Source organism: Takifugu rubripes, chromosome 1, assembly GCF_901000725.2.
Source record: "Takifugu rubripes chromosome 1, fTakRub1.2, whole genome shotgun sequence".
Classification (NCBI taxonomy): Eukaryota; Metazoa; Chordata; class Actinopteri; order Tetraodontiformes; family Tetraodontidae; genus Takifugu; species Takifugu rubripes.
In genome coordinates this window covers 12,484,665-12,496,985 of record NC_042285.1, presented here as the reverse complement: position 1 = coordinate 12,496,985, position 12,321 = coordinate 12,484,665, and the positions used below count along the sequence as shown (strand labels likewise).

Here is a 12,321-nt window from a genome sequence, read left to right as displayed (position 1 = left end):
TGTGACTAAAGCAACACAAAAGTACACCTCAATATGCTTAAGAGTTTGAAAGGTAAACGCTGCACGTTTGTAAAGGAAATTTTATATTAGTGCACACAGTTTCATTCCTGTTAAGTTGTGTATCATTGTATCATCCAATCTCTTGCAGGGTGTGACACAATGAATGCGAAACCTTAAAAATGTGAAGTGCAGTGAATTCCCCTGTCGTGCTTTCAAGTGGTTAGACAACCTCGTCAGACTCAGTGCTTTGTGGCTCTGTCTCACTCCACAGCTCCCTCTGGAACTCTCTGGCAAAAACATTTAAAAATGAAAAGAAACTTCATCCTCTCTTTTGAACATGCTACTACATGCTAAAACCTACCGGTAAATGCTCAGAGAAAAATAACAACACATTATTCATTTAAATTATATGTTATTAATATATTTAAGATGTTGTTTCAGGAAATAGGCCTAAATTCTTTCTGTACATTCCTGCTTTTTTTTTTTCAAGGTCCAAACATGTAATTAGTGTTAATCCAAGGTAGTTGCATCCCGTCACAGCAGTTGTACAATGACCTGGATGACTGAGAATTTACACAGACAATTATTGTTAATAGTTTTTTGTTTTTTTTGGTTGACGGCACAACTCGGAAAACGAGTCTGGGTGAGGAGGAACACTGAGTGAGGTATTTAATCCACCTAACAGTTGTATTTGAATCTAGACTGCGAGGTAACCAAGAGCTGCACTCATGACGGGTCCCTTAATCAGAAGTTTGCTGCTGATATGGGCCACTCTTATAACAAGAGGTGAGACTTTGACATTTTCCTTAACCTTGCTTTTAAGACTTTCTGAATTTTCCTCACTAAGCTGATACAAAAACATTATTTGATAGTATTATTTCAATACATATACATTTTTTAAGTGTGCAAATTGGTGACCTTCCTAAATCAATGTGTGGTTTGATTTCTGATCTCTTAAATTCCTTTCACAAACACCGACAGTCAGCCTTAGTCATTAGAATAGTGAGATGTTTTAAATCCTCCAGCTGCGCTCATGGGAGCTTGTGAAGGTTACTGGGCAAATAGGGGTTGAGAATACTGAAAGAATGGATCTTTACAGGAGGTGAGAACCTGGGGTGTATGTCGTCTTTAAATCACAATAGAAAACATCCAAATCCAGAGAAAGCGTGTTCCTGCGTCTACAGAGTTATTTTTGTGTTGCTCTTGTTTTTGTTGTACCCTTATTATAACTTATCTACAGAGAAGGTTGAATTTAGCCATGTTCACATACTTGCTGTTAATCACATATCTATATATCTATCTATATCTATATGTTATGATATATCACTCTTGGTTAGTGCAGGTGCTGTAAAAAGCTTTCCTTCCTTTCTGTGTAAATTCTCAGTCAACCAGGTCATTGTATCCAAGGTAGTTTTCTCTGTCAACTGGACTGGGTTTCTTCTCTTGAAGACGTTTCGCCTTCTATCCAGAAGGCTTCTTCAGTTCTGAAATCGCTGGGGAGAGAGCTTGAAAATATATAGCCCCTGTGGACCATTAGCATGCTAATGATCTGGGTGGTCACCTGAGAGTCGTTAGCAGGGTCGTTCGTCAGGTCGTTCACCTAGTTTCTGTTGAGGTGTCTCCCCTTTGTCTGCTGGATCACATGGTGATGAGTCACTGGGTCTCCTGGAATGGTGTGAATGTTTGTTTTGCTGTTGGAAGGAGTGGAGGACTGCATTGTATGTGGGTGATAGGAAGTGCCTCAGGCCACCACCTCTGTTTAAGGATGGTTTCTCCAATTTAACATGGATAGCTTCCTTGACCCCCCTTTCAAACCAGCGGTCTTCTCTGGCCAGTATCCGTACTTGGCTGTCCTCGAAGGAGTGCCCACTCTCCTTTAGGTGTAAGTGGACTGCTGAATCCTGACCCGAAGAGGTGGCACGTCTGTGTTGTGCCATTCTTCTGTGTAGAGGTTGTTTGGTTTCCCCAATGTACAGTTCCTTGCATTTCTCCTGGCATTGTACAGCATAAACAACATTACTTTGTTTGGGTCTTGGTGTCTTGTCCTTTGGGTGTACTAACCTCTGTCTGAGAGTGTTGCTGGGTTTGAAATGAACCGGTATGTCGTGTTTCTGGAGGATCCTCCTAAACTTCTCCGAGACTCCAGACAGGTAGGGGATGGAAACGCTGCGGCGTTTGTTTCTCTCCTCCTCTCCTTTGCTGAGGTCTCGCTTTCTTGAGGTCCTGGTGAAGGCCCAGTCTGGGTAGCCACATGTTTTGAGAGCTGTCTTAATGTGGTCCTGTTCCTTCTTTCTGCCTTGGGATGTGGTGGGTATGTGGCCCTGGCAGGCCAGCATTCACCTTTCCTTCCTTTACTTCATCGGATATTTCTCTACTTTGGAGTGTGAGAGCATCGCCGCGTGTTTTTGCAGTTTCACATAAGGTTGCAGATGTTGACTAACTTCTGTCTTTCTCACAGGGTCGGTGGCTCAGGGTAAGTACTTAAAAAAGATTATACATCTATATATCAATGCAATAGAACAGCAAATAATAAAGTGGCAGAAATATCAGCCTAAATTTGTAGTATTTTGGCACCTCTGACAGACTGTGGACTTGCGCCGATGAACACGATAAAAGAAGAGAAGGTAGTCGGTGGTGTCAACGCCACACCTGGATCGTGGCCCTGGCAGGCCAGCATTCACCTGAACGTTTTTGGTACAACAATTCATATTTGTGGAGGGACCCTCATCAGTGACCAGTGGATCTTGACAGCTGCCCACTGCATTTCGGTGTAAGTGTGCTTTAATTGTGAGTTCAAAGTGATGACCACAACTTGTCAATGACTCAGGCCAATTTATCCAAATTATTTTGTTCCCAATCACGATGCCTGTGAGGATTTCAGTGCGCAGTTACCCTCTTGCATTATGTTTGAAATCTAAACTTTGTGACTGAAAAATTTGTCATAATATCCTTTTAGAACTACACTTTCACGCTGGACTATCTACCTTGGAAGAGAGACTCAGAGTGGGCCGAATGCTAATGAAGTGAACCGCACAGTGTCCCAGATCATCATCCATCCTAACTATAACAACACCTTGTTCAACAATGACATCGCCCTCATGAAACTCAACAGCCCCGTCACTTTCACCAACTACACCAGGCCCATTTGTCTTGCAAATGCCTCCAGCCAAATCCACAATGCTACTTTGTGCTATGCCACCGGCTGGGGGAAACTTTCCAACACCAGTGAGTATCCTGAGCAGCTCCCCTTTTGATTCAAACTCCTCCAGTACTACCTTGCATTCCAGATTTAGCATCTGTAAAAGGTTGACACACTGACAAATATGCCAACAAATATGAAATATATTTACAATATAAAAATATATTTTTGAATATATTTAAATAAGTCCAGAGAAATACAATTACTTAGGAGATGTTTCATATTTCCCTGAAGATTTAATATATTTAAAACTGTGGGGGGGTCAGTGGGGTCAGAGGAAAATATTTTTTTGTCTCAGTCTTCATGATATGAGTTTATTTAAATTTAAATATAATTATTAATTTAATTATCATTATTATTATTAGAGATTTGGGGTTTCTGTGTTGGCCTCCCAGTTGACTCCCTCTTCAACTCCACTGTTTTCTTGAATGCACCAAATACTGTAAATAAATATGGACCGGGTTGCCTTACAATGGGGTTTCTATGTCCAAGCAGCTTCATACTTCTTATTGAGTCAACAAAAACATTCTTAGGGAACTTCTAGCCTGATTTTATACTCTTTTCCACAGCTAACCTGCCAGCTTCTACCCCACTGCAGCAGGTTCAGGTACCTGTTATTGGACCTAAACAGTGCTCCTGCAGCTTCAGCAGCCAAGTCGACATCACCAGCGAGATGATTTGTGCAGGAGAGGCGAACAAAGGAACTTGTCAGGTAAAATTATTAATTGCAGCAAAGGTTGAAAGCACCAAAAGTGGCTTAATATTACCCATTATCTTTTTCCTGTAAGAACTTGCCAGTAATATTTTATTCTGTTTGGTCTCTGTGCAGGGCGACTCTGGTGGACCATTGCAATGCCAGCAAGGCGGAAAATGGATTCAAGCTGGCATTACCAGTTTTGGAGTACCTTGTGCCAGACCTGAATTCCCTGAAGTCTATGCCCGAGTTTCTGAGTTTGAGCAGTGGGTCACTGATAACGTGGCAGGGGCAAATGTCAGCTTTGTCTTGTTCAGCTCCAGTGGCACAGACCCTGACAACAACTTTACATGCAACGCCGCAGCATCACTTGTCATCCCACAGTTTGTGGTCCTGTCGGTGGTAGTGGCGTTTCAGCACATCGTAACATGAAACAACCTGCACGATGTCTCATTTTCTTTACCCAGTGATTTGGGTCAATAAAATTGTTGCTTTTCAAAATTCTATATCAGGAGTCTTGTATTCCACATTTGAATTGTTCTGTCTGTAATTGAAATAAAGGCAGAAGTACATTAACCAAGTTCTTCTTCTTCCAAGTTATTACCACCTCTATACACACTATAGCTGGGGTTAAAGTACCCTAGTCTACCCTGGGTATATAGTAGTTTAGGCCAATTTTTAACCCCAGATCAGATTATAGCCCCTGCAGTGTTGGGTAATACATGATACATGACATTTAATTATTATTTCCACCTTTTCAGCTTTCTAGGCCAAGTTACCTGAAAATGCTAACTGACTTAAATCTTGTAATAACAACTCTGAACACATTGACTTTAATTGCATCAACTCAGAAAACAATTGGTGCCACAAAGATCAACTATTACTAGCACAAAGTGTTTACACATTCAAATAAATTACATATCCAAAAAAAAAACCCATAATGTAATCAAAGTCAGCTTTTATGATTGATTTTATGATTGTTAGCAAGAAAAAGCCAGACTGAAGGCAAGTTTGGCAAACAAGAAGCTATGGTAGTAGTCTCTTAATCCCAATTGTCAAATGGTACGACCATTTTTATGTTTTAGACAGGATAGATTGTATGTTAAATGTAATACCACAATATTTCTCAGTCTTGCTGATCACCATTGGACAAAAAATGGTCACAGTCTGCTTCGTAATCCAGGCAATCCAGTAAAGCCGGAAATCTGTCCCCTCAGCCATCAGCTGAACCAGCACACCCGGGAAAACTTGAGGCCCAGCATTACACACGCTTTCTGACAGATTTTTGTTACCTCGAGATCAACATTCCAGCACTGATTCCAGGACTGATTACTCATTACAAACCCTGTCTGCTCCTGATCTGAGCATTCCCTCCTAGCCCTGGTAGCCTTCGGTCTGACCACATCCCTGTCTGCTCCCTGCCTGGTTCCCCGTCCCTTTGGACTGCATATCGGCTCATCTAAGCAAGGATTACGTGGACTTGAAACTTAAATGTTGCTTCTAGTTGTTTTCTGTTGAACTTCCTAACATTCTTCCAGCTACTAATTAAAGTAATTACTTTTTTTCTTTTTCACCTTTGCTGCAAATGGGTCTCATTTCCATCAGACAAAAATAGAAAGCATGGTGATATATACATGGTTTAAGAAAGCACTTTGATGCCATATGCCAAATGTCATTTTTAATTAGTGCATAAATATACTGTGTAAATGCAATCAAATCCTCTTTATACAGTGAGATTTAGTCTGACAGTCTCACCTGGAGGGGTATAGTTTGACCTAGGGCAGTTTATTCCCAGGTTCTTCTCTGGCCTAGGCCAAGCTATACCCAGGTTTAATCTGGTTACTTTTAGTTCTAATACTCGATTTAGGAACAACCAGATAGGCCCCACCCAAACATCTCAGCCCGAGGGTTAACTCAACAATCCACTTAGATAACTGTGGAACCGTATTGTGAGAGCTATACGTTATGTTCAATGTTAAGGCTCCTTCTGGCCACTAGAGGACAGCCAATCATTGTTTTTGATTTTAGTCGCAAGCGGTTTTGCCTGTGCTGTAATGTACGTTTATGAATGGAATTAAATGCGCTTTAAAGGCAAAATGACTGGAAGCATGTTGTGTTTTATTTATTTATTTTAGTCTGTTGTTTTCAAGTCACGAGGTCACGTCAAAACCAAATAAGTTATATCGGCTGGTAGTGACGTAGTCAAGGAACTTGTCACAACACATATGACCTTTAAAAACGATCAGCTAAAATCTAAAAGCAATTTAGAAGTGGACAGACAGCCAATGGAGGGAGGCCTGTTTTGGAAATGAGTTTTGATCAAAGCTTTTTACACCCTTCACTTCTCTGAGGTGCTGTGGAGTTGTCAAACCCAGAGAAGATGAGAGCATGGATAACCTCCTTCAGGTGAGACTGTGGCAGGATTATTCTGAGATAGATGGGACAAGACTGGATGATATTTAATGACATAGGAAAGTTTAAACTGACCTACATTTCATAAATGGCGTTGACCGGTGAAGTGGATTAAACTGACTGATCTCTTCATTGTGGCAGCGTGCTGCTGTTGATCTGTTGGCAAACCTTGGGTCCATGTGAATAGACCTTTGACATGTATCTCCTACCTAAGCATCCTTGTAGACTATGTAGACCCTTTTATGAGAGCAATATCCCTGATGGCTTTGGCCTCTTGCACCCAGACACAAAACAAAATGGCTCAACAAGAATTTTATAAGCACACAAAAAACATTGATGTTTCCTCCAAATTTCCCCAGATATCAATCCAGCATCTGTGGTATATGTTGGACACACATCCTTAAAGGCTCCACTTATACACTGGGTAGAATGTATCCCTTTGCTCCCTGTTAAACTCTGATGTCAGGATGTGTGGGTGTGTGGGACATATTTCTAATGGTCAGAGTTGGTTCCTCCTTTCTGAGCCCCCCCTCCCCGCCATTTGTATACATTGCGCAACACAACATTACACAGTACATTAAGCAAGGTACCAAACTCACAATTGCTCATATAGGGTCCTGCGATGAACTGGCGGTTCATCCAGGGGTGGACTCTGCCTTCGCCCATGATGACTCCGAAAGAGATAAAGTGGCTCAGTCAAAATGTCCTCTTGTGTTGCCTAAGAGTGTGTGACTAAGTAAAATTAGTAGTAAAAAGTTGTATTTTTGCTAGCAGGCTTAATAAAATGCTAGTTTGCAAAGACAAATGGCTGAGGTAATATGTGTAATATGTATTTGTAATAGTAGCACATCGTTGTGAGTCACTACTGGATGTGTCCCACAGGAACCGGCTGGCAGGCTCGGTCCCATCCCTCTGATCTGTGTTCACAATTTTGAGAATAATACGCTAGAAATCAACTTTTTTTTTGATTGCTCTGCTGAACTGTAACTAGTTTGTGAGTGTGCCAGAAAGAAGTGTAGTTCCAAAGCTTTAGTAAATGGTTTTCTGGTTAGTTTTTCTTGGTTGTTTTGGGCTAGGAGCATTCTTTATGATTATTTTTCTGGTGATTCTCAATGGATGAGGGAGAAACTGTTGGGATTTCTGGTGTGTGGATTTGACCTCTCCACCACTGTGTCCTGGCCTGCGTTCGGGTCCGCTACCACCACGTATCGTAACAGAAACCACCTCACAAGCTCTGTCAACTGCTTCCTTGCACATTGTATCCTGTGCTTACTCAGGATGTGGTTCCATGCCAATTAAAATATTAAATTCAAGGCAAACGATCTTTATTTGTATAATGTCCATTACAATCAAAATTGCCTCTGGGCGGTTTAAAGAAACCCAACAAAAGGCAAATACATCTTATTATTATTTTTATTAGTAGTCGTAGTGTATTACTATTGTTGTTGTTGTTGGAACACACACACCCCTTGCCTGACCCTTGCCTTTTCAAACTGTAAAAGATTATTATGTACTTACTTTATTCCTAATTTTACCTCTTTGCTCACCTGGCAACCTTCCTTTGCTCCCTTATGATATAGGCTCAAAACGAGGCTCTCTCAATCAACGCAGTGGCGAACTGTGAACATTAGAGCTGGGCCTTCACCTCAGCTATCACAGCAAAGAGAAGACATTGTTATGAAAAAAATCAACAGTTCAATGAATTGAAAAGGATCAAAAACTGTAGTTCTTTAAGCACTTCTTAAAGTGCTCCTCGTTTGTTGTCTACTCACACTTTGCATCACACATAAAAACACTTATGTGTGTTCCAAATGTGCTTCGTGCCTGTATTGTGGATTTTGAGGCCGTCACTAACCAAATAAAAATGTAGCCATTTTACTTTATGGTAACCTTTAGCCAAATTAAAAGATTAAATTAAAAGAAATCTTATTTCCTAAATCTTGTTTAGTAGGTTTAGAAACAACATCTAGGCTTCAAATAGCCACCTTTGGGTGGATAAGTGTTGGTGTGTGAGCTGTTAACCATGGTCTCATCTGCATGAGCTCAAAGATTAACAAAGCATGGGAGGCCACACTTACGACTGAAAAGCTGTGAAACAAGTGTCACATTTCAATGAAGGATAAAAGGGGGGGAGGAAAGGAAATAGTCACAGTGCAGACACAGGAAGTTTTGAAAGTGAGTTACACCTTGCAGCAAGGTGAAAAAAGCAAGAAGCATGTGCACATCATCACAAATGTGACATACAACCGTTTTGCAGACTCACACATAAAACATTTAATCCCTGAAAAATTTAGTTCACCGTCGTGCCTGAATGTCAGGCAAGTGGAAATTCAGAGACACACAGAAATCAAAATGTTAGGGTAGATATTTTATTGCATTGTGCCAGTATAAATCATATCCTGCTTTTGGTGGAATCAGACCAATGAAAAAAATAGTACAATTTGTGTAAAAACAATGTGGGGAAAGGTGTTGAGAAAAGGTAAGGGAATGGAGGCAGAACATTGTGCAGGCAGAGGATCTCCCAGCCGCAGCAACAACCCAGGGGACTTTTTTCAACTTTCACATTAAAATGCCTTTAATTGGTAGCAGAGAGCTTTTCCATCGTAGTGGCGTTACGGTGAGAAGATGGCAATTAATGAGTGTCTGTGCTTAGTAAGCGTGGTTCGCCACGAACAGTGATTCTCCACCGGCAGCGCTAGCTCCAGAGGAGGCATACTTACCCTGGCAAGCCTGGTTGTTGGCCTGTAAGTGGGGGAAAAAGATTTGTATTAACAGCAAACACAAGTTTTATGTTTTATCACAATTTTCTTTAAAAAAAAAAAATGGATTGTATCATCTAAGACATGTTTTCCTGTGGCTTCACATACCAGAGCCCTCTTAATGAACTCTTCCTGGCATGCCTTTCCATTCTCTTTCTTGCCACCCCAGGCTTTAAGGGCAGAAGCCTGCAGGGCACGACCATATGAAAAGGTCAGGGCCCAAGGCCTGTGCAGAGGGCACTGATTCATGGCGTTCAGGTTGATGGAGGCCTCCTCCTCACTCTGACCACCAGACAGGAAGGTAATGCCTTTACAGGGGAAAGAGAGAATTAACATAATTTGATAGGGCACAAGACAAGTTACATACACCCCTGTGATTGTAGAGTATGCATGAGTGAATGAATCCACCTCACCAGGGACTGCAGGGGGCACGGTACGGCGCAGGGCAGTAACAGTGGCCATTGCGATCTCCTGGTTGCTGTATTTGTGGGAGCAGGAGTGTCCGGCAGTGACCATATTGGGCTTGAGCAGTGTACCCTCCAGGTAGACGTGGTGGTCAGACAGAGCCTTGTAGACTGCAGCCAAGACCTTCTCAGTAACGTACTGGCAGCGCTTCAGATCATGGTCACCATCAGGAAGAATCTCAGGTTCGACGATGGGGACAATGCCATGCTGAAAAAAGACAAGAAAAGGGGAAGGTAAAGTATTAGTCTGTTGCTAAAAACAAACACATAACGGTTGGAAAAACAGCTCATACTGCTTCTTCATGACCTTTTGGATTGTTTTGAAATATTCACTATTCCAGTACCTATAGCTTCTTACCATCTGGCAAATGCTGGCATAGCGGGCCAGGACATTGGCGTTCTCCAAGATGGCCAGTTTTGAAGGGGTGGTGGGGGTGATCTTCAGCACACAGCGCCACTTGGCAAAGTCAGCACCATCCTTCTTGTACTGGGCACATCTCTCATACAGCCCGTCCAAACCTGTGAATCAGAAGGAGGAGACACCAGGTGAGCGCAACATGAAAATGGTGCTGATGGCGATGTTCATGTTGTTTTCTTACCCTGGGTAGTAGTCTCGCCATTGGTTCCAGCCAGTGGGACAACACCTTTGTCCACCTTGATGCCCACGACCATGCCTCTCTCCTTGAGGTACTGGGTAAAAGGCTTACCACCATCGGTTTTCTGGTACATGGTCTCATGGAAGAGGATGACGCCACCAATGCATGGGTTGATGCGATCATCAGCGGTGAAGAGGAGCTGGCGGTACAGCCTCCTGTTCTCCTCAGTGTTCTCAGCATTGATGCTCTGAAAGCGCTTAGCTACGCTGCCTAGAAATTGTGGAGACCCATTAATTACACTCCTAAAACTGACTTTATCACTAGTAATTTGCCTTTTTTTTAATGCCATAAGGGGACAAAAGATCTCAAAAGGATTTTTAAATAATTGTCAAACTCTTTACCAGTGGATTCATCTGCAGCAAGGATTCCCTTGCCGGTAGCGACGATCTTATGAGCAATATCACTGAGCTCCTTCTTCTGTTCAGGAGTGAGGAAGGGGTATGCGTGAGGCATCCTGACTCTGGAGGAAAGAGTGACCAAATAAGCAAAGATATATAACTGCAAAAGAGAGATGGTCAGAATTAAAGAGTGTGGTTCCCTTTTGTAAATGTTCAGTGGATTAAAAGCCATTTTATTGGTGGCCTGAGGGAAGTAAAACAAGTTTGTTTGCTGTGAAATGTTCCTGTCACTCTTTAGACCAGCTGTTGTTCCAGTTGTGCAAATGTGGTTGTTGCAGCTATAATTGCTTCGGCACCAGGTGGAAGTTAAGCACTGGCCACCATGGAGGCGTGCAGGGGGTCTAGTATCCAAAGCTTCTATCTCGGTCTCTTCTCTGCCCTTTTTGAATCTGACCAAGCAAAACATGTCAAGCATGTATATGACCTATTCCATTCTCAAGCCTCGTATCCTTGACATTTCCCATCCTCTTCCTGCCCCCACTCTCTCCATTCCTTCGCCCTGCTGTTTAGTGCTGGCTCCACCCACTCGCCCCTCCACTGTGCCTCTACAATCATTGCTGTTCTAAATTTAATCCTATTTCTAAGTGCCAAAAGCCACATTGCTCAGTAACAAGTAATTAAAAAAGAAAAAACATTGCGCCTTGTTAAGAGGTCAAAAACAGGAAGGTTTTGCTCAAACCTCTGATTCATCACCTATTTTTAGACCGCACAACGATAAACGGAAAATATGTAGATATGATTTACTGAAGAAAGACAGCAAGATTAAAACACCCTGCTAGTTAACATCAGGTCAGTAATGTAAAGCTCAATGCCAATATACAGAGCTTGGCCTTCCTTGACTGGTTTCAGGCAGTTTTGAGGGATTAGAAATTCTGAGTGTACAGACTTAGTAGGCATATTAACAGTTTGTTATATTATTTATTTTAACATTTGAACTCGGTTTCCAGTTTATACCCATATTTTTACAGCACATTTTTCCATTTGAATTTGCAACCCCGTGCCAATTAATTAATGTGCATGTGTTTAAGCAAAGAGACAAGCTTCAAATGTCATGCACCTGCTGAGCCAATCACTGAATGTGATAATAGAGCAAGTGTAATAAAATTGCCTTATTTCTTTTTTACCTTTGAAGATAAAGGAGAGCTGAGAGAAGAGAGGGAGGGAGAAGATCTGGCCTTCGTCTGCGACAGTCTTCCGGCCTGCTCGCTCTTGTATTTATCCTCACATTTTGACCCCTCACATTTCAGCTGCCATGCTATTAAAAGAACAGGGCGCAACCAGAGATGGCTCGTGACATTCAGAGAGGCCGCGGCTGGAGTAACATGGTGGCGAGTGGCCAGTGAAAGGGCAACGATTATTTCAGAGAACAGTAGAAAAAACACATGATATAAGCTGTAGTAAAAAATATGTACGAGGATATGTACAAAATACAGAGCCAAACTTTGTTTTACAAAGATCTGCTAAACAGAACGTTGCACCCCTTGTTTGCATTGCAGCGGGCACAAATTAAGACTTTATATAGTTTCTTTAAAGGTGTCCCCTCGCAGCTAAAAAAACAAAAGAACCTCTCTTGGTGTTAAGAATGGTCTGTGGAGGAGGTTGATAAGATACGCAGCAGCATAATTGCACGCATACAACTCGTGTCAGTGTTTCCAACCTACCCTGAGAAATTTAATCCAGACACAGCAACAGATCTGACCTTTTTTGTGACCTTTCCTGATTGCCTTGGCCTTGCAGGG

The 12,321-nt window shown here is 42.0% G+C and overlaps 2 protein-coding genes across 3 annotated transcripts; one reads left to right on the top strand and one right to left on the bottom strand.

Annotated features, from left to right (window-relative positions):
* The first annotated feature begins 241 nt into the window (after positions 1 to 241).
* Positions 242 to 4,473, top strand: LOC101078898 (chymotrypsin-like protease CTRL-1). 2 transcript variants are annotated; one of them, XM_011602829.2, is made up of 7 exons: positions 242 to 363; positions 702 to 786; positions 2,459 to 2,473; positions 2,584 to 2,770; positions 2,957 to 3,225; positions 3,769 to 3,911; positions 4,029 to 4,473. In XM_011602829.2, exons 2-7 carry the CDS (start codon positions 729 to 731, stop codon positions 4,323 to 4,325), a joined length of 969 nt encoding a protein of 322 aa, XP_011601131.2. In that variant the 5' UTR covers positions 242 to 363; positions 702 to 728; the 3' UTR covers positions 4,326 to 4,473. The 2 variants fall into 2 exon arrangements, with proteins under 2 accessions (XP_011601131.2, XP_029694072.1); XM_029838212.1 differs by lacking the exons at positions 242 to 363; positions 702 to 786 and adding an exon at positions 2,259 to 2,383.
* Positions 4,474 to 8,658: 4,185 nt separating this feature from the next.
* aldoab (aldolase a, fructose-bisphosphate, b) lies at positions 8,659 to 11,855 on the bottom strand. Its single transcript, XM_011602824.2, has 7 exons — positions 11,707 to 11,855; positions 10,526 to 10,644; positions 10,128 to 10,394; positions 9,887 to 10,047; positions 9,478 to 9,736; positions 9,173 to 9,372; positions 8,659 to 9,047 (listed from the first exon to the last, which is right to left on the bottom strand). Exons 2-7 carry the CDS (start codon positions 10,635 to 10,637, stop codon positions 8,955 to 8,957), a joined length of 1,092 nt encoding a protein of 363 aa, XP_011601126.1. The 5' UTR covers positions 10,638 to 10,644; positions 11,707 to 11,855; the 3' UTR covers positions 8,659 to 8,954.
* Between the last annotated feature and the right edge of the window lie 466 nt (positions 11,856 to 12,321).

Coding starts and splice junctions, on each gene's coding strand:
- LOC101078898 (XM_029838212.1), top strand. CDS start 2,272: ATGTGGTCCTGTTCCTTCTTTCTGCCTTGGGATGTGGTGGGTATGTGG. Junction 2,771..2,956: donor GCTGCCCACTGCATTTCGGT/GTAAGTGTGCTT, acceptor ATATCCTTTTAG/AACTACACTTTCACGCTGGA. Junction 3,912..4,028: donor CGAACAAAGGAACTTGTCAG/GTAAAATTATTA, acceptor GTCTCTGTGCAG/GGCGACTCTGGTGGACCATT.
- aldoab (XM_011602824.2), bottom strand. CDS start 10,637: ATGCCTCACGCATACCCCTTCCTCACTCCTGAACAGAAGAAGGAGCTC. Junction 10,395..10,525: donor TGCTGCAGATGAATCCACTG/GTAAAGAGTTTG, acceptor CACAATTTCTAG/GCAGCGTAGCTAAGCGCTTT. Junction 9,048..9,172: donor AGTTCATTAAGAGGGCTCTG/GTATGTGAAGCC, acceptor CCCCACTTACAG/GCCAACAACCAGGCTTGCCA.